At 42.8% G+C, this 24841-nt stretch overlaps 1 protein-coding gene and 1 long non-coding RNA gene across 4 annotated transcripts; both read right to left on the bottom strand.

Annotated features, from left to right (window-relative positions):
- Window positions 1-570: 570 nt before the first annotated feature.
- LOC118375326 (guanine nucleotide-binding protein G(t) subunit alpha-2-like) lies at window positions 571-23683 on the bottom strand. The gene is made up of 9 exons (XM_052481433.1): window positions 23378-23683; window positions 13275-13317; window positions 12853-12994; window positions 10402-10562; window positions 7414-7542; window positions 5326-5455; window positions 4531-4684; window positions 2892-3096; window positions 571-1200 (listed from the first exon to the last, which is right to left on the bottom strand). Exons 1-8 carry the CDS (start codon window positions 23487-23489, stop codon window positions 2909-2911), a joined length of 1059 nt encoding a protein of 352 aa, XP_052337393.1. The 5' UTR covers window positions 23490-23683; the 3' UTR covers window positions 571-1200; window positions 2892-2908.
- LOC127912399 (uncharacterized) lies at window positions 16420-19841 on the bottom strand. 3 transcript variants are annotated; one of them, XR_008082233.1, is made up of 7 exons: window positions 19580-19841; window positions 19310-19336; window positions 17879-19093; window positions 17702-17806; window positions 17167-17666; window positions 17027-17061; window positions 16420-16919 (listed from the first exon to the last, which is right to left on the bottom strand). It is a non-coding gene; the product is annotated as an uncharacterized LOC127912399 (long non-coding RNA). The 3 variants fall into 3 exon arrangements; XR_008082234.1 differs by lacking the exons at window positions 16420-16919; window positions 19310-19336 and having other exon boundaries at window positions 16995-17061; window positions 17422-17666; XR_008082235.1 differs by lacking the exons at window positions 16420-16919; window positions 17167-17666; window positions 19310-19336 and having other exon boundaries at window positions 16995-17061.
- Window positions 23684-24841: the final 1158 nt, after the last annotated feature.

Below are 24841 nucleotides of genomic sequence, written 5' to 3'. Positions count from 1 at the left end.
GGGTACGGTCTGTGTAATCGGTGTCTGGTACGGTCTGTGTAATCGGTGTCTGGTACGGTCTGTGTAATCGGTGTCTGTGTAATCGGTGTCTGATACGGTCTGTGTAATCGGTGTCTGCTACGGTCTGTGTAATCGGTGTCTGGTACGGTCTGTGTAATCGGTGTCTGTGTAATCGGTGTCTGATACGGTCTGTGTAATCGGTGTCAGTACTCTCTGTGTAATCGGTGTCTGATACGGTCTGTGTAATCGGTGTCTGGTACGGTCTGTGTAATCGGTGTCTGGTACGGTCTGTGTAATCAGTGTCTGTGTAATCGGTGTCTGTGTAATCGGTGTCTGTGTAATCAGTGCCTGTGTAATCGGTGTCTGGTACGGTCTGTGTAATCGGTGTCTGATACGGTCTGTGTAATCGGTGTCTGGTACGGTCTGTGTAATCGGTGTCTGGTACTACGGTCTGTGTAATCGGTGTCTGATACGGTCTGTGTAATCGGTGTCTGTGTAATCGGTGTCAGTACTCTCTGTGTAATCGGTGTCTGGTACGGTCTGTGTAATCTTCAGTTATCAAAAACAGAGTACAGAGAAGTCTATCCAACTTTATTTTGTCTCTAAACTTCAAAAATAAGGACAAACGTAATATTCAAAACGATCCCTTTCTAACAGTACTTACGATATATTGGTCTGGTCAAAATAGAGTTTGGTCTATTATTATTTAGTCTAAGCTTGTGTCTCACAATAGACAGTTTATGCTATTAAAATAGATTCAATTAAAAATAGATGATCATTTTCAAATATCTGCTGTTAACTTGGTAACTTTTTTACAAGTTAAAGAGAAACAGCAGGAGACTACTGAAGGTAAAACACAAACACTAGCTTCAGTTAAAATGGACATGATGATGATGATGATGTAGTAGTAGAAGGTAAAACATAAACACTAGCTTCAGGGGTTTAAAGGTAAGTTACACAATATAAGTGCCGTCCAAGGAGCACTTTCATTTTATTTTTTTACAACAAAAATGTTAAATGTTGATACTCTGTTTTCTACCCAATGGACATGATGATGTTGTAGTAGTAGAGGGATGCATCCGAGGAACCCAGGGCTCGGCGGTGGTGACGATGACAGCAGGGTAAACAGTTGTCCACCAACTGTCCACCTTCTCCAGCACAGTGGCCCAATAAAAACCAGTGAGTTGGCTGATGGAAGTTCTGAAGAGATGAAGAAAAGAGGAAGACCATTTAATATGTCCATAAAAAACTTTGAATGCTACTCGTCATAGATCAATCATGTCTGCAGATTCAGTTTTGTTTTGGTCCCCTAAACGGGAACAAAAATGACACGCTGCAATGCCTCACAGCTGCTCTAATATATATTTGATCGCATTTGTATTGAGTAAAATATATCTTAATTAGTGTCTTCTATTCAAAGTGTAAAGCCGACGCGATAGAAATGTAAAAGTCATTTCCGGTTTACGTCGACGTGCAGTATGCAGCGTTTTTCATGAACGCTGTCTCCTGTAAAGCGGGAGTGTGCTGTACAGCTGAACTTCTGCCATGCACATTAAATAGAGCCCTAGGTCTGTTTTAATGGTACTTTTAGGAGGCTAATGATGAAAAATAAACCATAAAAAGAAAGCAATATGGGAGGGACAGGGAGGGAGGGACAGGGAGGGAGGGACAGGGATAGTGTTGAGATGGGGAGGAAGGGACAGGGATAGTGTCGAGATGGGGAGGGAGAGACAGGGATAGTGTTGAGATGGGGAGGAAGGGACAGGGAGGGAGAGACAGGGATAGTGTTGAGATGGGGAGGGAGAGACAGGGATAGTGTTGAGATGGGGAGGAAGGGACAGGGATAGTGTTGAGATGGGGAGGAAGGGACAGGGAGGGAGAGACAGGGATAGTGTTGAGATGGGGAGGAAGGGACAGGGAGGGAGAGACAGGGATAGTGTTGAGATGGGGAGGAAGGGACAGGGAGGGAGAGACAGGGATAGTGTTGAGATGGGGAGGAAGGGACAGGGATAGTGTCGAGATGGGGAGGGAGAGACAGGGAGGGAGAGACAGGGATAGTGTTGAGATGGGGAGGGAGAGACAGGGATAGTGTTGAAATGGGGAGGAAGGGACAGGCCTAATTACAGTTTGTCAGCAGATGGTCTGTTCACAGCCGGGCCTAATTACAGTTTGTCAGCAGATGGTCTGTTCACAGCCGGGCCTTAATACAGTTTGTCAGCAGATGGTCTGTTCACAGCCAGGCCTAATTACAGTTTGTCAGCAGATGGTCTGTTCACAGCCAGGCCTTAATACAGTTTGTCAGCAGATGGTCTGTTCACAGCCAGGCCTTAATACAGTTTGTCAGCAGATGGTCTGTTCACAGCCAGGCCTAATTACAGTTTGTCAGCAGATGGTCTGTTCACAGCCGGGCCTAATTACAGTTTGTCAGCAGATGGTCTGTCCACAGTCAGGCCTTATTACAGTTTGTCAGCAGATGGTCTGTCCACAGCCAGGCCTTAATACAGTTTGTCAGCAGATGGTCTGTTCACAGCCAGGCCTAATTACAGTTTGTCAGCAGATGGTCTGTTCACAGCCAGGCCTTATTACAGTTTGTCAGCAGATGGTCTGTCCACAGTCAGGCCTTATTACAGTTTGTCAGCAGATGGTCTGTCCACAGTCAGGCCTTATTACAGTTTGTCAGCAGATGGTCTGTCCACAGTCAGGCCTTATTACAGTTTGTCAGCAGATGGTCTGTCCACAGTCAGGCCTAATTACAGTTTGTCAGCAGATGGTCTTTCCATTACAGTTTTCAGTAAGGCCACGGGACTAATGTTGGTCCTTCATAGTGATTTCCTGTTTGGCACTGAGGTGTGAGCGTGCGTCAGGCAGTAATACAGGCCGTCATACTGTACCTCCAGTCAGGAGCTGCTCAGAACAGCCCAGCGTCTTTTAGGTTGGTTTTGATGACGTCTGTGATGGTGTTGAAGGCCTGGTTCACGTCCTGTGTCTCGACAGCGCAGGTGATGTGGGTGTAGATGGGTTTCTCCGCCTGCCTCAAGTTCAGAGACTCAAACTGCATCTTCACGTGGTTGCTGGCGTCTTCGTATGTGTTAGGCCCTATAGGGAGATAAGATCAAATCAAATCAAATTTATTTATATAGCCCTTGTACATCAGCTGATATCTCAAAGTGCTGTACAGAAACCCAGCCTAAAACCCCAAACAGCAAACAATGCAGGTGTAAAAGCACGTGAAAAGAGAGCTGTAAAAACTGATCAGAGACTAGTTGCTGGCGTCTTCGTATGTGTTTGCCAGAGGGAATAAGAGGGAGTTTCTTATTGTGTTTTAATTGAGTGAGAAAGATTTCAATGTATTCATTTTTTTAATGTATATTTTTTTTGTTTAATCTTTATTTAACTAGGCAAGTCAGTTAAGAACAAAATCTTATTTACAATAACAGCCAAACCCGGACAATGCTGGGCCAACTGTGCGCAGCCCTATGGGACTCCCAATCACGGCCCTATGGGACTCCCAATCACAGCCCTATGGGACTCCCAATCACGGCCCTATGGGACTCCCAATCACAGCCCTATGGGACTCCCAATCACAGCCCTATGGGACTCCCAATCACGGCCCTATGGGACTCCCAATCACGGCCCTATGGGACTCCCAATCACAGCCCTATGGGACTCCCAATCACAGCCCTATGGGACTCCCAATCACGGCCCTATGGGACTCCCAATCACAGCCCTATGGGACTCCCATTCACGGCCCTATGGGACTCCCATCACGGCCCTATGGGACTCCCAATCACGGCCCTATGAGACTCCCAATCACAGCCCTATGGGACTCCCAATCACAGCCCTATGGGACTCCCAATCACAGCCCTATGGGACTCCCATCACGGCCCTATGGGACTCCCAATCACGGCCCTATGGGACTCCCAATCACAGCCCTATGGGACTCCCAATCAACTTTATGGGACTCCCAATCACGGCCCTATGGGACTCCCAATCACGGCCCTATGAGACTCCCAATCACAGCCCTATGGGACTCCCAATCACAGCCCTATGGGACTCCCAATCACAGCCCTATGGGACTCCCAATCACGGCCCTATGGGACTCCCAATCACGGCCCTATGGGACTCCCAATCACAGCCCTATGGGACTCCCAATCACGGCCCTATGGGACTCCCAATCACGGCCCTATGGGACTCCCAATCACAGCCCTATGGGACTCCCAATCACGGCCCTATGGGACTCCCAATCACGGCCCTATGGGACTCCCAATCACGGCCCTATGGGACTCCCAATCACAGCCCTATGGGACTCCCAATCACGGCCCTATGGGACTCCCAATCACGGCCCTATGGGACTCCCAATCACAGCCCTATGGGACTCCCAATCACGGCCCTATGGGACTCCCAATCACGGCCGGATGTGATTCAGCCTGGAGTCATTCATCACACACGGTGAATAAACTCAAAACTCAAAGGTCAAAAGTTCATGGAAAACAACTTTTTGCCATTTTGGGACTCAAGAGTAGGACTCACCATCGTAGTCGGGGAAGCAGACATTGAGGTGGACATTCTTGATCTTCTCCTTGAAGACGTCCTTCTTGTTGAGGAAGAGCACGTGGATGGTGTCCTCGAAGAACCTGTGGTTGCAGATACTGTTGAATAGATGGAGAGACTCGTGCATGCGGTTCTGAAAAGAGAAGAGGACAGAAGAGGAATGAAGGATGGGTCATCGTCATCGTCGGGCTCAACCTCCACTAGCTCGCTGCGGTCACACTAGTTGGTGAGGTTTGCAACATGGTTGAATGTCTCCTCCCTCTCATCTGTACCCTCCTTTTTTAGTTTAGTTTAACTTTGAAGTGTGTGTGTGTGTGTATGTGAAACTGTGTGTGTGTGTGAAACAGTGTGTGTGTGTGTGTGTGTGTGTGTGTGTGTGTGTGTGTGTGTGTGTGTGTGTGTGTGTGTGTGTGTGTGTGTGTGTGTGTGTGTGTGTGTGTGTGTGTGTGTGTGTGTGTGTGTGTGTGTGTGTGTGTGTGTGTGTGTGTGTGTGTGTGTGTGTGTGTGTGTGTGTGTGTGTGTGTGTGTGTGTGAAACAGTGTGTGTGTGAAACAGTGTGTGTGTGTCACTGTGTGTGTGTGTGTGTGTGTGTGTGTGTGTGTGTGTGTGTGTGTGTGAAACAGTGGTGTGTGTGTGCTGTGTGAAACAGTGTGTGTCAGTGTGTGTGTGTGTGTGTGTGTGTGTGTGTGTGTGTGTGTGTGTGTACAGTGTGTGTGTGTGTGTGTGTGTGACACATAGTGTGTGTGTGTGAAACGTGTGTGTGTAATCACTCACCATTTCCTCGTCCTCCAGCAGCACCAGGTCATACGCGCTGAGGGAACTACAGAACAGGATGCAATGGACGCCCTGGAAACAGTGGATCCACTTCTTCCTCTCTTCTCTTCTACCGCTCATATCAAACATCCTGTCCGTCAGAGAGACACAACAATCACATCAATTAACCAATCAATCAATTATTAAGCCCTTTTTACAGGAGAGGAGCGATCAGTAACTCCAGTACAATATCATGAGCTCCTCCAGGCTTTTTACACATAGTTCTTGTATATGGTGAGAGCGTGGTACTTGTAATACAAAGGTTGAAGGTTCAACTCCAGCAGGAATCACATACAAATACTGACAATGCATGCACACTGTATTATACGTTGCTACGAGTACAGACACTACTACGTTGCTACGAGTACAGACACTACTACGTTGCTACGGTACAGACACTACTACGTTGCTAAGGTACAGACTCTACTACGTTGCTACGGTACAGACGCTACTACGTTGCTACGGTACAGACGCTACTACGTTGCTACGAGTACAGACACTACTACGTTGCTACGGTACAGACACTACTACGTTGCTACGGTACAGACACTACTACGTTGCTAAGGTACAGACTCTACTACGTTGCTACGGTACAGACGCTACTACGTTGCTACGGTACAGACACTACTACGTTGCTACGGTACAGACACTACTACGTTGCTACGGTACAGACACTACTACGTTGCTACGGTACAGACACTACTACGTTGCTACGGTACAGACACTACTACGTTGCTACGGTACAGACACTACTACGTTGCTACGGTACAGACACTACTACGTTGCTACGGTACAGACACTACTACGTTGCTACGGTACAGACACTACTACGTTGTTACGGAATAGACACTACTACGTTGCTACGGTACACACACTACTACGTTGCTACGGTACAGACACTACTACGTTGCTACGAGTACAGACACTACTACGTTGCTACGGTACAGACACTACTACGTTGTTACGGAATAGACACTACTACGTTGCTACGGTACAGACACTACTACGTTGTTACGGAATAGACACTACTACGTTGCTACGGTACACACACTACTACGTTGCTACGGTACAGACACTACTACATTGATACGAGTACAGACACTACTACGTTGTTATGGTAAATATGGAAAAGGAGGACTGAGCATGCCCCCATTCTCATCAACGGGGCTGGTTGGAGTTGGTTGAGAGCTTCATGTTCCTTGGCGTCCACATCACCAACAAACTAACCTAGTCCAAGCACACCAAGACAGTCGTGAAGAGGGCATGTCTAAGCCAATTCCCCCTATTCACTCCAGCCCTGTTCCTGGTCAGTTCCTGGAGGGTAGCTCTCCAGGAACAGGGTTGGAGTTTAAACCTATAGGAGGGTAGCTCTCCAGGAACAGGGCTGGAGTTTAAACCTATAGGAGGGTAGCTCTCCAGGAACAGGGCTGGAGTTTAAACCTATAGGAGGGTAGCTCTCCAGGAACAGGGCTGGAGTTTAAACCTATAGGATGGTAGCTCTCCAGGAACAGAGCTGGAGTTTAAACCTATAGGAGGGTAGCTCTCCAGGAACAGAGCTGGAGTTTAAACCTATAGGAGGGTAGCTCTCCAGGAACAGGGCTGGAGTGAACCTATAGGAGGGTAGCTCTCCAGGAACAGGGCTGGAGTGAACCTATAGGAGGGTAGCTCTCCAGGAACAGGGCTGGAGTTTAAACCTATAGGAGGGTAGCTCTCCAGGAACAGGGCTGGAGTTTAAACCTATAGGAGGGTAGCTCTCCAGGAACAGGGCTGGAGTTTAAACCTATAGGAGGGTAGCTCTCCAGGAACAGGGCTGGAGTTTAAACCTATAGGAGGGTAGATCTCCAGGAACAGGGCTGGAGTTTAAACCTATAGGAGGGTAGCTCTCCAGGAACAGGGTTGGAGTATCCTGATCTAATGGTTAAGATGTTGGATAAGAAGTGGCTGGTTCAGTTGCAACAGTTACACTACCTTGCCTTCATTTGACATCTTTGCAGGTGAACTATAATGTACTGTGACAAAGGAGCCAGGTAGTTAACTACTGTAGCTCACCTGAATTTGACATCTTTGCAGATGAACCTCTCCTCGTTGACCCCGCCGGTCTTGATCCTGCACCGAAGGATGTCCTGGTCGTTAGGGGTGAAGTCAGCCTGGGTGATGCGTTCCAGGTCACTGAGGAAGCTGTGTGAAAGAGGCAGTCAATCAATGAATCAATCAAGATCAGATCATTGAGTTAGCTGTGGGAAAGAGGCAGAGTAAATCAATCAACTAATCAATAAAATGTATTTATAAAGCCTTTTTTAGATCAGCAGTTATTACAGAGTGCTTTACAGTAACTAGACCCCAAAGACAACAGCACTATCTAGCATCCACAGAGGCCATAGACCAGGGATCTCCAACTGGCGGCCCGCAGGCCAAACTGTGGCCCGTGATTGATTTTATTTGGCCCCTCAATTTTTCTGAACACCAAAAAACAAACACTGAACGAAAATATAAATGCAACATGCAACATTTTCAAAGATTTTTAGAGTTACAGTTCATATACGCAAATCAGTGAATTTAAATTAATTAATTTGGCCCTAATCTATGGATTTCACATGACTGGGAATACAGATATGCATCTGTGGATCAGAAAACCAGTCAGTATCTGGTGTGACCATTAGCCTGATGCTGCGTGACACATCTCCTTCACATAGGAGTTGATCAGGCTGTTGATTGGTGGCCTGTGGAATGTTGTCTCACTCCTCTTCAATGGCTGTGTGAAGTTGCTGAATATTGGCAGGAACTGGAACACGCTGTCGTACACGTCGATCCAGAGCATCTTAAACATTCTAAACGGGTGACATGTCTGGTGAGTATGCAGGCCATGGAAGAACGGGGACATTTTTCAGCTTTCATGAATTGCGTACAGATCCTTGAGACGGGGCCGTGCATTATCATGCTGAAACGGTGATGGCAGCTGATGAATGGCACAACAATGGGCCTCAGGATCTCATCACGATATCTCATTGTCATCCATAAAATGCTATTGTGTTCGTTGTCCGTGGCTTTATACCTGCCGCATACCATAACCCCACCACCACCATGGGGCCCTCTGTTAACAACGTTGACATCAGCAAACACCATACCATAACCCCACCTCCACCATGGGGCCCTCTGTTAACAACGTTGACATCAGTAAACACCATACCATGACATCAGTAAACACCCCATAACCCACCTCCACCATGGGGCCCTCTGTTAACAACGTTGACATCAGTAAACACCATACCATAAACCACCACCATACCAATGACATCAGTAAACACCATACCATCCACCATGGGGCCCTCTGTTAACAACGTTGACATCAGTAAACACCATACCATAAACACCACGTTGACCATAAACACCATACCATAACCTCCACCATGGGGCCCTCTGTTAACAACGTTGACATCAGCAAACCATGGGGCCCTCTGTTAACAACGTTGACATCAGTAAACACCATACCATAACCCCCCCACCATGGGGCCCTCTGTTAACAACGTTGACATCAGTAAACACCATACCATAAACCGCCACCATGGGGCCCCCAACGTTGACACAACACAGTAAACCACCATACCATAACCCCCACCACCCTCTGGGGACATCCTCTGTTAACAACGTTGACATCAGTAAACACCATACCATAAACTCACCACCACCATGGGGCCCACAAGACATCAGTAAACACCATACCATACACCCCCCACCATGGGGCCCTCTAACCCCCACCACGTTGACATCAGTAAACACCATACCATAACCCCACCGCCACCATGGGGCCCTCTGTTAACAAAGTTGACATCAACCCCCACCATGGGGCCCTCTGTTAAACACCATACCATAACCCACCGTTGACATCAGTAAACACACCCACCATGGGGCCCTCTGTTAACAACACCATACACCATGGGGCCCTCTGTTAACAACACCATACACCATGGGGCCCTCTGTTAACAACACCATACACCGTGGGGCCCTCTGTTAACAACACCATACACCGTGGGGCCCTCTGTTAACAACACCATACACCGGGATTAATCCGTGAAGATCACACTTCTCCAGCGTTCCAGTGGCCATCGAAGAAGAGCATTTTCACACTGAAGTCGGTTACGACGCCGAACTGCAGTCAGGTCAAGATCCTGGTGAGGACGACGAGCACGAAAAAATGAGCTTCCCTGAGACGATTTCTGAACATTTCTACAGAAATTCTTCCATTGTGCAAACCCACAGTTTCATCAGATGTTCTTGGTGGCTGGTCTCAGACGATCCCGCAAGTGAAGAATCCGGATGTGGATGTCCTGGGTTGGCGTGGTTGCACGTGGTCTACGGATGTGAGGCCGGTTGGGCGTTCTGCCAAATTCTCTAAAACAGCAATGGAGGCGGCTTATGGTAGAGAAATGAACATTCAATACTCTGGTGGACATTCCTGTAGTCAGCATGCCAATTGCACGCTCCCTCAACATGAGACATCTGTGGCATTGTGTTGTGGGACAAAACTGCACATTTTAGAGTGGCATTTTATTGTCCCCCAGCACAAGGTGCACCTGTGTAATGATCATGCTGTTTAATCAGCTTCTTGATATGCCACACCTGTCAGGTGGATGGATTAACAAATGTGAGCACTAAATTTGATAGAAAACCTTTTTTAGTGCGTATGGACAATTTCTGGGATCTTTTATTTCAGCTCATAAAACATAGAACCAACACTTTACATGTTGCGTTTATATTTTTGTTCAGTATAAAAGACTATAAAAACACCAGAAAAGTTATTTTAATTGTGTAAATCTGTTCAAAAGTATTCATAACAGATAGATATATATGTGATCGTATACAAATGTCAGAAAAATTTGAAATGGTCTTTTAGTCAAATATTATATATTTTTAGGCTTCTGGCTGTCAATTTACATTCTACAAATGATTTGTAATTATGTTCTGGCCCCCTGACCATCCGATCAAGAAAATAAACGTCCCGCGCCTGAATCTGGTTATTGAGCCATGCCATAGACTCACTAGTGAGCGGAGTCGAGGAGATGGTAGCCCTCGGCTGCTGACTCGAAACACTCCTGGATGCCAGGGTCCATCCACAGCTTCTTGATGCACTCAGCCAGCTCAGGAGACATGGTTCCCTCCTCAGTAGAGTTGGATAGGTTCTCCAGCTTCGTGCCTTCGTCCTGGAGCACACAGAGAACAACACCCATACATGCATCAGTATAGCATAGTATGACGTAACATTACCAGGCAGAAAATAAACACCTGAAACTAGTGTAAGAACTCTCCACCACATTCTGGTCTTGAAGAGAATACAAAAACAAACTGTGGGGGGGAGGGTCTCTTCTGCACTGTTCAACCAATCCAATGAATGTGGAGGAGGAGTTAAGATGAAGTCTCCCTTAACATCCAAAAAGAGGAAGTTGAGTCACAGGCTCTCATTCCATTTCCCCTGACAACCAGAACTTCTGGTTGTTGGCAACTCCGCAATAGTATAAAATGTCTACAGTATAGTATATCATGTCTATACAGTATAGTATAAAATGTCTACAGTATAGTATAACAGTATTGTATAGTATAACATGTCTGTATAGTATAACAGTATAGTACAGTATAACATGTCTATATAGTATTATAGTATAGTATAACATAAGGTACAGTAAAACATGTCTATATAGTATTATAGTATAGTATAACATGTCTGTATAGTATAATATAGTATAACATAAGGTACAGTATAACATGTCTATATAGTATAACAGTATAGTACAGTATAACATGTATATCAGTATAGTATAACATAAGGTACAGTATAACATGTCTGTATAGTATAACAGTATAGTGTAGTATAACATAAGGTACAGTATAACATGTATGTATGTATAGTATAACAGGATAGTGTAGTATAACATAAGGTACAGTATAACATGTATATATAGTATATCAGTATAGTGTAGTATAACATAAGGTACAGTAAAACATGTCTATATTATAATAGTGTAGTATAATATCGTATAACATAAGGTACAGTATAACATGTCTATAGTATAACATGGCTGTATAGTATAACAGTATAGTACAGTATAACATGTCTATATAGTATAACAGTATAGTACAGTATAACATGTATATCAGTATAGTATAACATAAGGTACAGTATAACATGTCTGTATAGTATAACAGTATAGTGTAGTATAACATAAGGTACAGTATAACATGTATGTATGTATAGTATAACAGGATAGTACAGTATAACATGTATATATAGTATATCAGTATAGTATAACAGAAGGTACAGTATAACGGTATAGTATAATATAGTACATAAGGTACAGTATAGTATAACATGTCTGTATAGTATAACAGTATAGTATAGTATAGTATAACATGTGTATATATAGTATTATAGTATAGTATAACATGTGTATATATAGTATTAAGGTACAGTATAACATGTCTATATAGTATTATAGTATAGTATAACATAAGGTACAGTATAACATGTCTATATAGTATTATAGTATAGTATAACATAAGGTACAGTATAACATGTCTATATAGTATTATAGTATAGTATAACATACGGTACAGTATAACATGTATCTATATTATAACAGTATAACATGTCTGTATAGTATAATAGTATAACATAGTACAGCATAACATGTCTATAGTATAACACTATAGTATAGTATAACATAAGGTACAGTATAACATGTCTGTATAGTATAACATTATAGTATTATAACATTATAGTATAGTATAGTACAAGGTACAGTATAACATGTCTATATAGTATAACATTATAGTATAGTATAACATAAGGTACAGTATAACATGTATATAGTATAACAGTATAGTACAGTATAACCTGTCTATATAGTATAACGGTATAGTATAACATAAGGTACAGTATAACATGTATATATAGTATAACAGTATAATATAGTATAACATAAGGTATAGTATAACATGTCTATAGTATAACATGGCTGTATAGTATAACAGTATAGTACAGTATAACCTGTCTATATAGTATAACGGTATAGTATAGTATAACATAAGGTACAGTATAACATGTCTATAGTATAACAGTGTAGTATAATGTAGTATAACATGTATAGTATAACATGGCTGTATAGTATAACAGTATAGTATAACAGTATAGTATAACATGTCTATATAGTATAACAGTATAGTATGACATAAGCTACAGTATAACATGTCTATATAGTATAACATTATAGTATAACATAGTACAAGGTACAGTATAACATGTCTATATAGTATAACATTATAGTATAATATAACAAGGTACAGTATAACATGTCTATATAGTATAACATTATAGTATAACATAAGGTACAGTATAACATGTCTATATAGTATAACATGTATAACATGTCTACATGGTACAGTATATTATAGTATCGTTTCACACACACACGCAAACACCCAGCCTGCAGTACCCACCTCCGCAGCCGGGGATCCGTACTTGATCCCCAGGATGCCCATGCCTCTGACGATAGACAGAGCTGACTGCAGGATGTTACCAAAGATCGCCCCTCTGGATGACACCTTCTCCTCCTTATTAAAACCACCCAGGTGAAGGATTCTGGGAAGAAGAAGAAGAAGTATTGGGTTAGTATTGAGTTATTCCACTTTTTTTTTAAAATTGTTTAACGTAGTCCTTGTTGTGCATAGAATTGTATGGTTCGTTTAACTTTGTGACCTCTGAGTCTCAGTGTCACTCTGTTAAAGTGGAATTTCCCTGTGGCTCAATTATCCAAACTGCCACCTAGTGGTGCTTCTGTGGCAGTGCAGCTCACTTCTCTGCTGCCTCATTAACAGAGAGAGAACCCGAAAAAGCGTATTTCATTTGTAACTTAACTTACTTCATTTGTTTTACAATGGTGCTTTTCCCAGACTCCTCAGCACCTGAAAGAAAACAAAAATACACCATTTATTACAACAGTTAAATAAAAGGTCAACAATGTCATTTTTAATTACAAAGGGTTTTGTCAGTGACTGGCTCAAAAAAAACGAGCTGACAAGGTGAAAAACCTGCCGATGTGCCCTTGAGCAAGGCACTTAACCCTAATTTGCTCCAGGGGTGTTCTACTATGACTGACCCTGTAAAACAACACATTTCACTACACTATCCGGTGTACGTGACAATAAAATATCTTAATACTCCTGGACCTGGTGGCCAGCGAAACATAGGGTTATTCCCAAATGGCACCCTCTTCCCTACATAGTGCACTACTTTGACCAGAGCCCTATGGAACCCTCTTCCCTATATAGTGCCCTAATTTTGACCAGAGCCCTATGGGACAGATTGAAAATAGAGCAGTTTGACAGAACAGTCTGTGTGGGGAGATCACTGACATCTCCTTACTGGGACTCAGAACACACCAGGACAAAGGTCTGGATGTCACTTAAAAACCTTTATTTTAAAACCTTCATTTTAAACGCTATTGTTTGACCAGTGCTTAATAGGATGCCATTTGAGAGGCAGCCTGAGTCTCTCAGAGACTTCAGGGAATAAAAGACCTTGATTTCACCTAAAATATTGAAAACCTTTAAAACTAATATACTATGGGTCCCGACCGCAACATGTAACCAGACCAGTGCAGTACGGCTCCGCTCGTTTTTTAAGTTTTTTTATTCCCTACATAGTGCACTACTTTAGACCAGAGCCCTATGGCACCCTATTCCCTATATAGTGCACTACTTTAGACCAGAGCCCTATGGAACCCTCTTCCCTACATAGTGCACTACTTTAGACCAGAGCCCTATGGAACCCTCTTCCCTACATAGTGCACTACTTTAGACCAGAGCCCTATGGCACCCTATTCCCTATATAGTGCACTACTTTAGACCAGAGCCCTATGGAACCCTCTTCCCTACATAGTGCACTACTTTAGACCAGAGCCCTATGGAACCCTCTTCCCTACATAGTGCACTACTTTAGACCAGAGCCCTATGGAACCCTCTTCCCTACATAGTGCACAACTGCTTAAATAGGGTTCCGTGTGGGACCAACCTGGTTCTCTCAGGCAGATTAGGACAAAGGCCTCGATGTCACTTATTTAAACCCCTTTATTTAAACACCATATTGAAAAGAAGACCTCGGCTTTATTGTGTTTTTAGCCTCGCTTACAGTTCATGTAATGCGGTGTCCAGCTGGATCAACCTGCTACTTTCAAATGTCCCATAAATTCAGTCAATCAACACTATGGTACCAACCCCACCCTGCACCAAGCCTGTGTGTTAGTACCTGTTGCTAAGCACTTAGCCTGGTTCCAGTTCTGTTTGTGCTGTCTTGCCATGACTAAAGCGGCATGACAACACAAACAATCTGGTGCCCAGGCTCTCAGCTGAGCTTAAAGACTCTCTCTACAGGTCTCTCTGTTAACCATCACGCCTACATCCTGCTGCCTCTCTCCGGTTGCTCGACGTGGCCGGTTGTGTCATCATTACGCACACCTGTCACCGTCGTTACGCGCACCTGCGCCTCGTGACACTCACCTGGACTCCATCACCTTCCTGATTACCTCCCCTGTATCTGTCATTCCGCTTTGTTCTCTCCTCAGGCGGCGTTATTGACTCGGTTTCATGTCTGTACGCTTTCCATATTTATTATTTTGTACTATGTTCTGTTGATTATAACATGTGCAATTCCTGTACTTCCTGACTCCCAGCGTACACTTTAAAATGTATCCCTTGTTGAAGAGGTATTCTGGCCTCAGTGGGACTTCCTGACTCCCAGCATACACTTTAAAATGTATCCCTTGTTGAAGAGGTATTCTGGCCTCAGTGGGACTTCCTGACTCCCAGCATACACTTTAAAATGTATCCCTTGTTGAAGAGGTATTCTGGCCTCAGTGGGACTTCCTGACTCCCAGCATACACTTTAAAATGTATCCCTTGTAAAAGAGGTATTCTGGCCTCAGTGGGACTTCCTGACTCCCAGCGTACACTTTAAAATGTATCCCTTGTAAAAGAGGTATTCTGGCCTCAGTGGGACTTCCTGACTCCCAGCGTACACTTTAAAATGTATCCCTTGTTAAAGAGGTATTCTGGCCTCAGTGGGACTTCCTGACTCCCAGCATACACTTTAAAATGTATCCCTTGTAAAAGAGGTATTCTGGCCTCAGTGGGACTTCCTGACTCCCAGCGTACACTTTAAAATGTATCCCTTGTAAAAGAGGTATTCTGGCCTCAGTGGGACTTCCTGACTCCCAGCGTACACTTTAAAATGTATCCCTTGTTGAAGAGGTATTCTGGCCTCAGTGGGACTTCCTGGACAAATAAAGGTGAAATAAAAACAAAATACAAATTGGGCAATAGAAACCCAAGAGGAGATGGGTTCTTTATTTAGTCTACTCTAATTGGTTAAGTCCTGCACCACTCCTAGTCACAGATAGCACCCATTGGCTTGGTGCCCATCCAGATTAAGGTTGGCCCGCCCTCCTCTTCATCCACCTCCCTATTGAGTGTTGGGCTTTATGTCTCCTGTGTCTTAACACATCAAGCATTATGTAACCTGATCCTGTGTCTTAACACATCAAGCATTATGTAACCTGATCCTGTGTCTTAACACATCAAGCATTATGTAACCTGATCCTGTGTCTTAACACATCAAGCATTATGTAACCTGATCCTGTGTCTTAACACATCAAGCATTATGTAACCTGATCCTGTGTCTTAACACATCAAGCATTATGTAACCTGGTCCTGTCTTAACACAACAAGCATTATGTAACCTGGTCCTGTGTCTTAACACATCAAGCATTATGTAACTTGGTCCTGTGTCTTAACACAACAAGCATTATGTAACCTGGTCCTGTCTTAACACAACAAGCATTATGTAACCTGGTCCTGTGTCTTAACACATCAAGCATTATGTAACTTGGTCCTGTGTCTTAACACAACAAGCATTATGTAACCTGGTCCTCTCTTAACACATCAAGCATTATGTAACTTGGTCCTGTGTCTTAACACAACAAGCATTATCTAACCTGGTCCTGTCTTAACACAACAAACATTATGTAACCTGGTCCTGTGTCTTAACACATCAAGCATTATGTAACCTGATCCTGTGTCTTAACACAACAAGCATTATGTAACCTGGTCCTGTGTCTTAACACATCAAGCATTATGTAACCTGATCCTGTGTCTTAACACAACAAGCATTATGTAACCTGGTCCTGTGTCTTAACACAACAAGCATTATGTAACCTGGTCCTGTGTCTTAACACATCAAGCATTATGTAACCTGATCCTGTGTCTTAACACAACAAGCATTATGTAACCTGGTCCTGTGTCTTAACACATCAAGCATTATGTAACCTGATCCTGTGTCTTAACACAACAAGCATTATGTAACCTGGTCCTGTGTCTTAACACAACAAGCATTATGTAACCTGGTCCTGTGTCTTAACACATCAAGCATTATGTAACCTGATCCTGTGTCTTAACACAACAAGCATTATGTAACCTGGTCCTGTGTCTTAACACATCAAGCATTATGTAACCTGGTCCTGTGTCTTAACACAACAAGCATTATGTAACCTGATCCTGTCTTAACACATCAAGCATTACGTAACCTGGTCCTGTCTTAACACATCAAGCATTATGTAACCTGGTCCTGTCTTAACACATCAAGCATTATGTAACCTGGTCCTGTCTTAACACAACAAGCATTATGTAACCTGGTCCTGTCTTAACACATCAAGCATTATGTAACCTGGTCCTGTCTTAACACAACAAGCATTATGTAACCTGGTCCTGTGTCTTAACACAACAAGCATTATGTAACCTGGTCCTGTGTCTTAACACAACAAGCATTATGTAACCTGGTCCTGTATCTTAACACATCAAGCATTATGTAACCTGATCCTGTGTCTTAACACAACAAGCATTATGTAACCTGGTCCTGTCTTAACACAACAAGCATTATGTAACCTGGTCCTGTGTCTTAACACATCAAGCATTATGTAACCTGATCCTGTCTTAACACATCAAGCATTATGTAACCTGGTCCTGTCTTAACACATCAAGCATTATGTAACCTGGTCCTGTCTTAACACATCAAGCATTATGTAACCTGGTCCTGTCTTAACACATCAAGCATTATGTAACCTGGTCCTGTCTTAACACATCAAGCATTATGTAACCTGGTCCTGTCTTAACACATCAAGCATTATGTAACCTGGTCCTGTCTTAACACATCAAGCATTATGTAACCTGGTCCTGTCTTAACACATCAAGCATTATGTAACCTGATCCTGTCTTAACACATCAAGCATTATGTAACCTGGTCCTGTCTTAACACATCAAGCATTATGTAACCTGGTCCTGTCTTAACACATCAAGCATTATGTAACCTGGTCCTGTCTTAACACATCAAGCATTATGTAACCTGGTCCTGTGTCTTAACACAACAAGCATTATGTAACCTGATCCTGTCTTAACACATCAAGCATTACGTAACCTGGTCCTGTCTTAACACATCAAGCATTATGTAACCTGGTCCTGTCTTAACACATCAAGCATTATGTAACCTGGTCCTGTGTCTTAACACAACAAGCATTATGTAATCTGGAAACATTTCGTTTGGCCGCTGTGGATCAAGAGATATAAAACAACAATCAACCCGAGAAACGAGACCTTAAAACCTGTGTTCGCTTCCCGTCCCCAATCTAATGTCTCGGCTTTACTGCATAGAGCTAACAAAAAAGTATTGGGACAAATTCACTTATGTATTAAAGTAGTAAAAAGTGTAGTATTTGCTCCCATATTCCTAGCATGCAATGACTACGTCAAGCTTGTGACCATACACATTTTTGGTATGTATTTGCTCATTATTTTGGTTGTGTTTTAAGATTAAGAGAACGTTAGACCCTGTCATATACCACCCAAAAATGCTAACCTCCCTTTATTGAAATGGTGAGAGGTTAGCATGTCATTCTCATTCATTATTCACGATTAATTTAGGATTATCCGTAATCATGGTAGCATCCACATTAATGTAGAAGTGTTTAGAAACATATTCTATTCTTATTAATAATAAAAGCGACTCCAAATTGACACAATACATTATTTACCATTTAATTTCTATTGGGCTCAAAATAATCTGAAACACAACCAAAACAAACAGCAAATGCATCCAACAAGTTTGTTGAGTCACAGGCTTTATGTAATCATTGCATGCTATGAATATGGGACCAAATACATGAACTTTTCACCACTTTCATACTCAAGTGAATTTGTCCCAATAGTTTTGCTCCCCTAAAATGGGGGGACTATGTACATAAAGTGCTGTAATTTCTTAACGGTTCAGCTGATATGGATGAAAATGCCCTCAAATTAAAGCTGACAGTCTGCACTTTAATGCCATTGTTTTTTCAAGTATACATGTGATTTCAAGTATACAGTATAAAGCCAAAATAAGACAAATGCTTCACTGTTCCAATGATTAGAAAGGGCACTGTATATACTGACTGTTTCGGGATCTGATCTTTGACCTTGATTGAGACTTTAAGTGGCTACATGCAGAGAGGCTAAGGGAATTACCATTTTCACACTACTGAACCTCAGCCCAGTCAAACCCTGCTGATCTGAGAACCTAGTCAAACCCTGCTGATCTGAGAACCCATCTGAACCCTGCTGATCTGAGAACCCATCTGAACCCTGCTGATCTGAGAACCTAGTCAAACCCTGCTGATCTGAGAACCCATCTGAACCCTGCTGATCTGAGAACCCATCTGAACCCTGCTGATCTGAGAACCTAGTCAAACCCTGCTGATCTGAGAACCCATCTGAACCCTGCTGATCTGAGAACCCATCTGAAACCTGCTGATCTGAGAACCCATCTGAAACCTGCTGATCTGAGAACCCATCTGAAACCTGCTGATCTGAGAACCCATCTGAACCCTGCTGATCTGAGAACCTAGTCAAACCCTGCTGATCTGAGAACCCATCTGAACCCTGCTGATCTGAGAACCCATCTGAAACCTGCTGATCTGAGAACCCATCTGAACCCTGCTGATCTGAGAACCCATCTGAACCCTGCTGATCTAGGAACCCATCTGAACCCTGCTGATCTGAGAACCCATCTGAACCCTGCTGATCTGAGAACCCATCTGAACCCTGCTGATCTGAGAACCCATCTGACCCCTGCTGATCTGAGAACCCATCTGAACCCTGCTGATCTGAGAACCCATCTGAACCCTGCTGATCTGAGAACCCATCTGAACCCTGCTGATCTGAGAACCCATCTGAACCCTGCTGATCTGAGAACCCATCTGAACCCTGCTGATCTGAGAACCCATCTGAACCCTGCTGATCTGAGAACCCATCTGAACCCATACATCATAGGTGCTGGAAGAGGAACTAGGTGAAAAGAACACTAAGTCAGAGCCAGTACAGTACAGTTTGGATTGGGTCAGAATGATGTGGAGTAAAGTACTTAAATAAAAATACTTTAAAGTACTACTTAAGTCGTTTTTTGGGGTCTAATTTACTATTTATATTTTTGAAAACTTTTACTCCACTACATTCCTACAGAAAATAAAATGTACTTTTTACTCCTACATTTTTCCTGACACACAAAAGTACTCGTTACATTTTGAATGCTTAGCAGGACAGAAAAATGGTCCAATTCACACACTTATCAAGAGAACCTCCCTGGACATCTACTGCCTCTAAACTGGTGGACTCATTAAACACAAGGGATTTGTTATGTCTGAGTGTTGGAGTGTGCCCCTGTCTATCGTCAATTTAAAAAACAAGAAAATCATGCCTTCTGGTTTGCTTAATATAAGGAATTTGACATTATTAATACTTTTACTTTTAATACTTAAGTATATTTAGCAATTACATTTACTTTTGATACTTAAATATATTTAACACCAAATAATTTTAGACTTTTACTCAAGTAGTATTTTACTGGGTGATTTTCACTTTTACTTGAGTAATTTTCTATTAAAAACTTCTTATGGCTGAGATCCCGCTAACGGGATCGATGACAACAGCCAATGAAAGTGCAGGGAGCCAAATTCAAACAACAGAAATCTCCTAATTTAAAATTCCTCAGACATACAAGTATCTTATACCATTTCAAAGGTAATCTAATCTCCGATTTTAAAAAGGCTTTGCAGAGAAAGCACCACATACGATTATTTTAGGTCACCGCCAAGTCACAGAAAAACACAGCCATTTTCCCAAGCCAAAGACAGGAGTCATAAAAAGCAGAAATAGAGATAAAATGAATCACTAACCTTTGATGATCTTCATCAGATGACACTCATAGGACTTCATGTTACACAATGCATGTATGTTTTGTTCGGTAAAGTTCATATTTATATCAACAAATCTCATCCGGTGATTTTGCAGAGAGCCACATCAATTTCCAGAAATACTCATAATAAACATTGATCAAAGATACAAGTGTTAACATGGAATTTTAGATCCACTTCTCCTTAATGCAACCGCTGTGTCAGATTTCAAAAAATCTTTATGGAAAAAGCAAACCATGCAATAGTCTGAGTACGGCGCTCAGAGCCCAAACCAGCCAAAAAGATATCCGCAATATTGTGCAGTCAACAGAAGTCAGAAATAACATGATAAATATTCACTTACCTTTGATGATCTTCATCAGAATGCACTCCCAGGAATCCCAGTTCCACAATAAATGTTTGTTTTGTTCGATAATGTCCATCATTTATGTCCAAATAGCTACTTTTGTTAGCGTGTTATGTAAACAAATCCAAAGTCACGAAGCACGTTCGCTAGGAGCAGACGAAATGTAAAAAAGTTCCGTTACAGTCCGTAAAAACATGTCAAACGATGTATAGAATCAATCTTTAGGATATTTTTAACATACATCTTCAATAATGTTCCAACCCGAGAATTCCTTTGTCTGTAGAAAAGCAATGGAATGCGAGCTACCTCTCAAGTGAACGAGCATCACGAGCCTGTGGCACTCTGCCAGACCACTGACTCAACGAGCCCTTTACAGTAGAAGCCTGAAACAAGTTTCTAAAGACTGTTGACATCTAGTGGAAGCCTTAGGAAGTGCAACATGACCAATATCCCACTGTATCTTCAATAGGGAATGAGTTAAATCGACTAACCTCAGATTTCCCACTTCCTGGTTGGATTTCTTCTCAGGTTTTTGCCTGCCATGTGAGTTCTGTTATACTCGAGCGTCTGCTAAATGACTTAAATGTAAATGTAATACTCACAGACATCATTCAAACAGTTTTAGAAACTTCAGAGTGTTTCCTATCACAATATACTAATAATATGCATATATTAGCAACTGGGACTGAGTAGCAGGCCCTTTACTCTGGGCACCTCTGGGCACCTTATTCATCCAAGCTACTCAATACTGCCCCCAGCCATAATTAAGGTATCTTTACTTTTACTCAAGTATGGCAATTGGGTACATTTTCCACCACTGTGTGAAAGTACAGTTTGGATTGGGTCAGCAGGATAGTGTGAAAGGTTAAATGCTGTCTGACGAGAGGATGGGTACACCAATCTGGACTGGATTCTGAGACTGGACTAAACCAGTTAGAGTAATAGGCTTGGCCTCTCATCAGCAAGGGAACATGATTGACTTGGACCTAAAGTAGTGATTCTTTCAGCACCTCACTGTGTCCTGACTTTCCCCTGGACTACAACTCTTCCGGGAGGGAGCAATGTACCTCAGGGAGAAATGTACTTCAATGTACCTCAGGGAGAAATATACCTCAATGTACCTCAGGGAGAAATGTAACTTAAAGCTCTTAGTCTGAACTTTAAAAATGTTCCTTATTTTCTAGGTTCAGTCACATATATCTTAAAACATTCTAAGAGAAAGAACATTATGCCTTGACCGGTGTTTGTTTTCTCTTAACTGTCAATGTTCAGACAAAGTGTTGCTCTTAACCAGGGCTGCCCACCCCTCTTCCTGGAGATCTACAGTGCTGTGCGTTTTTTCAGTCCAACCCTAATTTACCACACCTGATTCTACTTTTTTTTTTTTTTTTTTTTTTTTAACCTTTATTTAACCAGGCAAGTCAGTTAAGAACATATTCTTATTTTCAATGACGGCCTGGGAACAGTGGGTTAACTGCCTGTTCAGGGGCAGAACGACAGATTTGTACCTTGTCAGCTCGGGGTTTGAACTCACAACCTTCCGGTTACTAGTCCAACGCTCTAACCACTAGGCTACGCTGCCGCCCCTTATTAGCTGCTCAACAAGACCTTAACTAGCTGAATCAGATATGTTAAATTAGGGAAACCTACAGGACAATAGATCTCCAGGAAGAGGGTTGGACTGAAAACCTACAGGACAGTAGATCTCCAGGAAGAGGGTTGGACTGTAAACCTACAGGACAGTAGATCTCCAGGAAGACGGTTGGACTGAAAACCTACAGGACAGTAGATCTCCAGGAAGAGGGTTGGACTGGAAACCTACAGGACAGTAGATCTCCTGGAAGATGGTTTCGCAGCCCTGCTCTTAACTGTCAATGTTCAGACAAAGTGAATAATGAATTCACAGACAAAAACAGGACTTAATTGTCTGTGTTTGATTGAAATGTGACCATGGAGAAAGTATCATAGCATTTCATGGACTATATTCAACAGCAGAAACATGAAATGTGCAAATTACAGATGTTTTTCAAACAGGTGACATATGGTCATCTCGATTTAATCTGAAATAGTTTTAGTGCTATCGGGAGGCCAAATGTGTTGTGTTAAATGTTGCACAACAAATGTCCTGTTTATTATTCCATGGTATTTAGTTGAAATATATCCTTTCAGTTTCTACATGAACAGGGAAAAAAATATAATGGGGGATCCTAACCTCTTAGCCATTAGACCAAAAGGACATCCTTCTGGCTTCTAAGTCTCAGACAGGGTTAAACTCTTCACAGCAACGATGATGATGATTTTCAAATCACCTCCGATACATTCAGACCAATGGGTTCAGCTCACTTACCCAGCATCAGCACTTTAACTGCCTTAGACTCGGCCAGCTGCTTCTTCAGCTCCTTGGAGTCTATCCCCTCCTCTCCCTCCATCTCCAGATCCTCCGGCTGGTCCATCGACATCTTGGCGGTTAGTTGTCCGGAGTGCCAAGCTACACAGAAACAACCTTTCAGTCACTAAACGACGTGTGATCGCACAGATAAAGGAACAATCAGTTGGATCGTTAAGAAGTGGTTTGGCTAGGCGGGCTACTGTTCAAAGGTTGAGTCAGAGTGTCGCTCCTCTGCAGGTTCAGGTGCTAAATGTCACTCGGGTAGTCTCTGTGGTTTAAAGCTCATGTCATAGAACATGGAACCAGAAGCCAAATCCTATTAACACAGCTAATCAGGTCTGGACTGAAGAGACCAAAACACGACCAATTTGGCTCCTCTACGGTTGGTTAGGGATTTGATATGGAGAGATGCATTGACTGTTCCCATTTTCTGTAACTTTGACACCAGAGATTGACCTTTCAGAGGTTTTGTACTGTATATGATTTATTAAAGAGCAAAAATTGGTACCTCCATTAGAGGACTTTAAAATGAAATGTATATATAGGTATATAGCCATTGATTCTTCAAGACTATAACTCAATGCCTTATGAGCTTGTTGTTTTACTCCAATGTTTGTAAACACAGTACATGTAAACAAACGCTGTATAACCTGAAAACATGGTTCATAGTATAATGTTGATATCATGGATGGTCAGTCCTTGTGTCATATCTCTGCCTAGCAGAGAGTGGTTACATTTCTCCAGCCCCGTCCCTCAGCTGTTTAACAGCTTTGTTATTGTTTGAACTGCAGATTGCCCTTTTAAGAGCTCTTGTATATGATTAAAAAGTGCAGGTTCCTATTACCGCGATGCTTCCGGTACAATATAAACCATGCTGTAAAGGACAATGGGACAGAAACATTACCGAGCTAGCACAGTACAGGTCAGGTCGGCACGACGGTGTGAGAAGGTTATGGGTGTGTGCAGGCTTTTGATCCAGCACTGCTTTAGCCTACCTTATCACCCCCTTAGACCAGGGTTAACCTACCTCATCACCCCCTTAGACCAGGGGTAACCTACCTCATCACCCCCTTAGACCAGGGGTAACCTACCTCATCACCCCCTTAGACCAGGGTTAACCTACCTCATCACCCCCTTAGACCAGGGTTAACCTACCTCATCACCCCCTTAGACCAGGGTTAACCTACCTCATCATGACCTTAGACCGGGGTTAACCTACCTCATCAGGACCTTAGACCGGCGTTAACCTACCTCATCATGACCTTAGACCGGGGTTAACCTACCTCATCAGGAACTTAGACCAGGGTTAACCTACCTCATCATGACCTTAGACCAGGGTTAACCTACCTCATCAGGAACTTAGACCAGGGTTAACCTACCTCATCATGACCTTAGACCAGGGTTAACCTACCTCATTACGAG

Source organism: Oncorhynchus keta, chromosome 27, assembly GCF_023373465.1.
Source record: "Oncorhynchus keta strain PuntledgeMale-10-30-2019 chromosome 27, Oket_V2, whole genome shotgun sequence".
NCBI lineage: Eukaryota > Metazoa > Chordata > Actinopteri > Salmoniformes > Salmonidae > Oncorhynchus > Oncorhynchus keta.
This window is presented reverse-complemented; position numbering and strand designations above follow the sequence as displayed.

Excerpts from the sequence above, each read along its gene's own strand:
- LOC118375326 (XM_052481433.1), bottom strand. The coding sequence starts at position 23,489 with ATGTCGATGGACCAGCCGGAGGATCTGGAGATGGAGGGAGAGGAGGGG. Across the intron at positions 10,563-12,852 it reads ACGGATCCCCGGCTGCGGAG|GACGAAGGCACGAAGCTGGA; the intron begins GTGGGTACTGCA and ends TGTGTGCTCCAG. Across the intron at positions 5,456-7,413 it reads TGCAAAGATGTCAAATTCAG|GATGTTTGATATGAGCGGTA; the intron begins GTGAGCTACAGT and ends TCTGACGGACAG.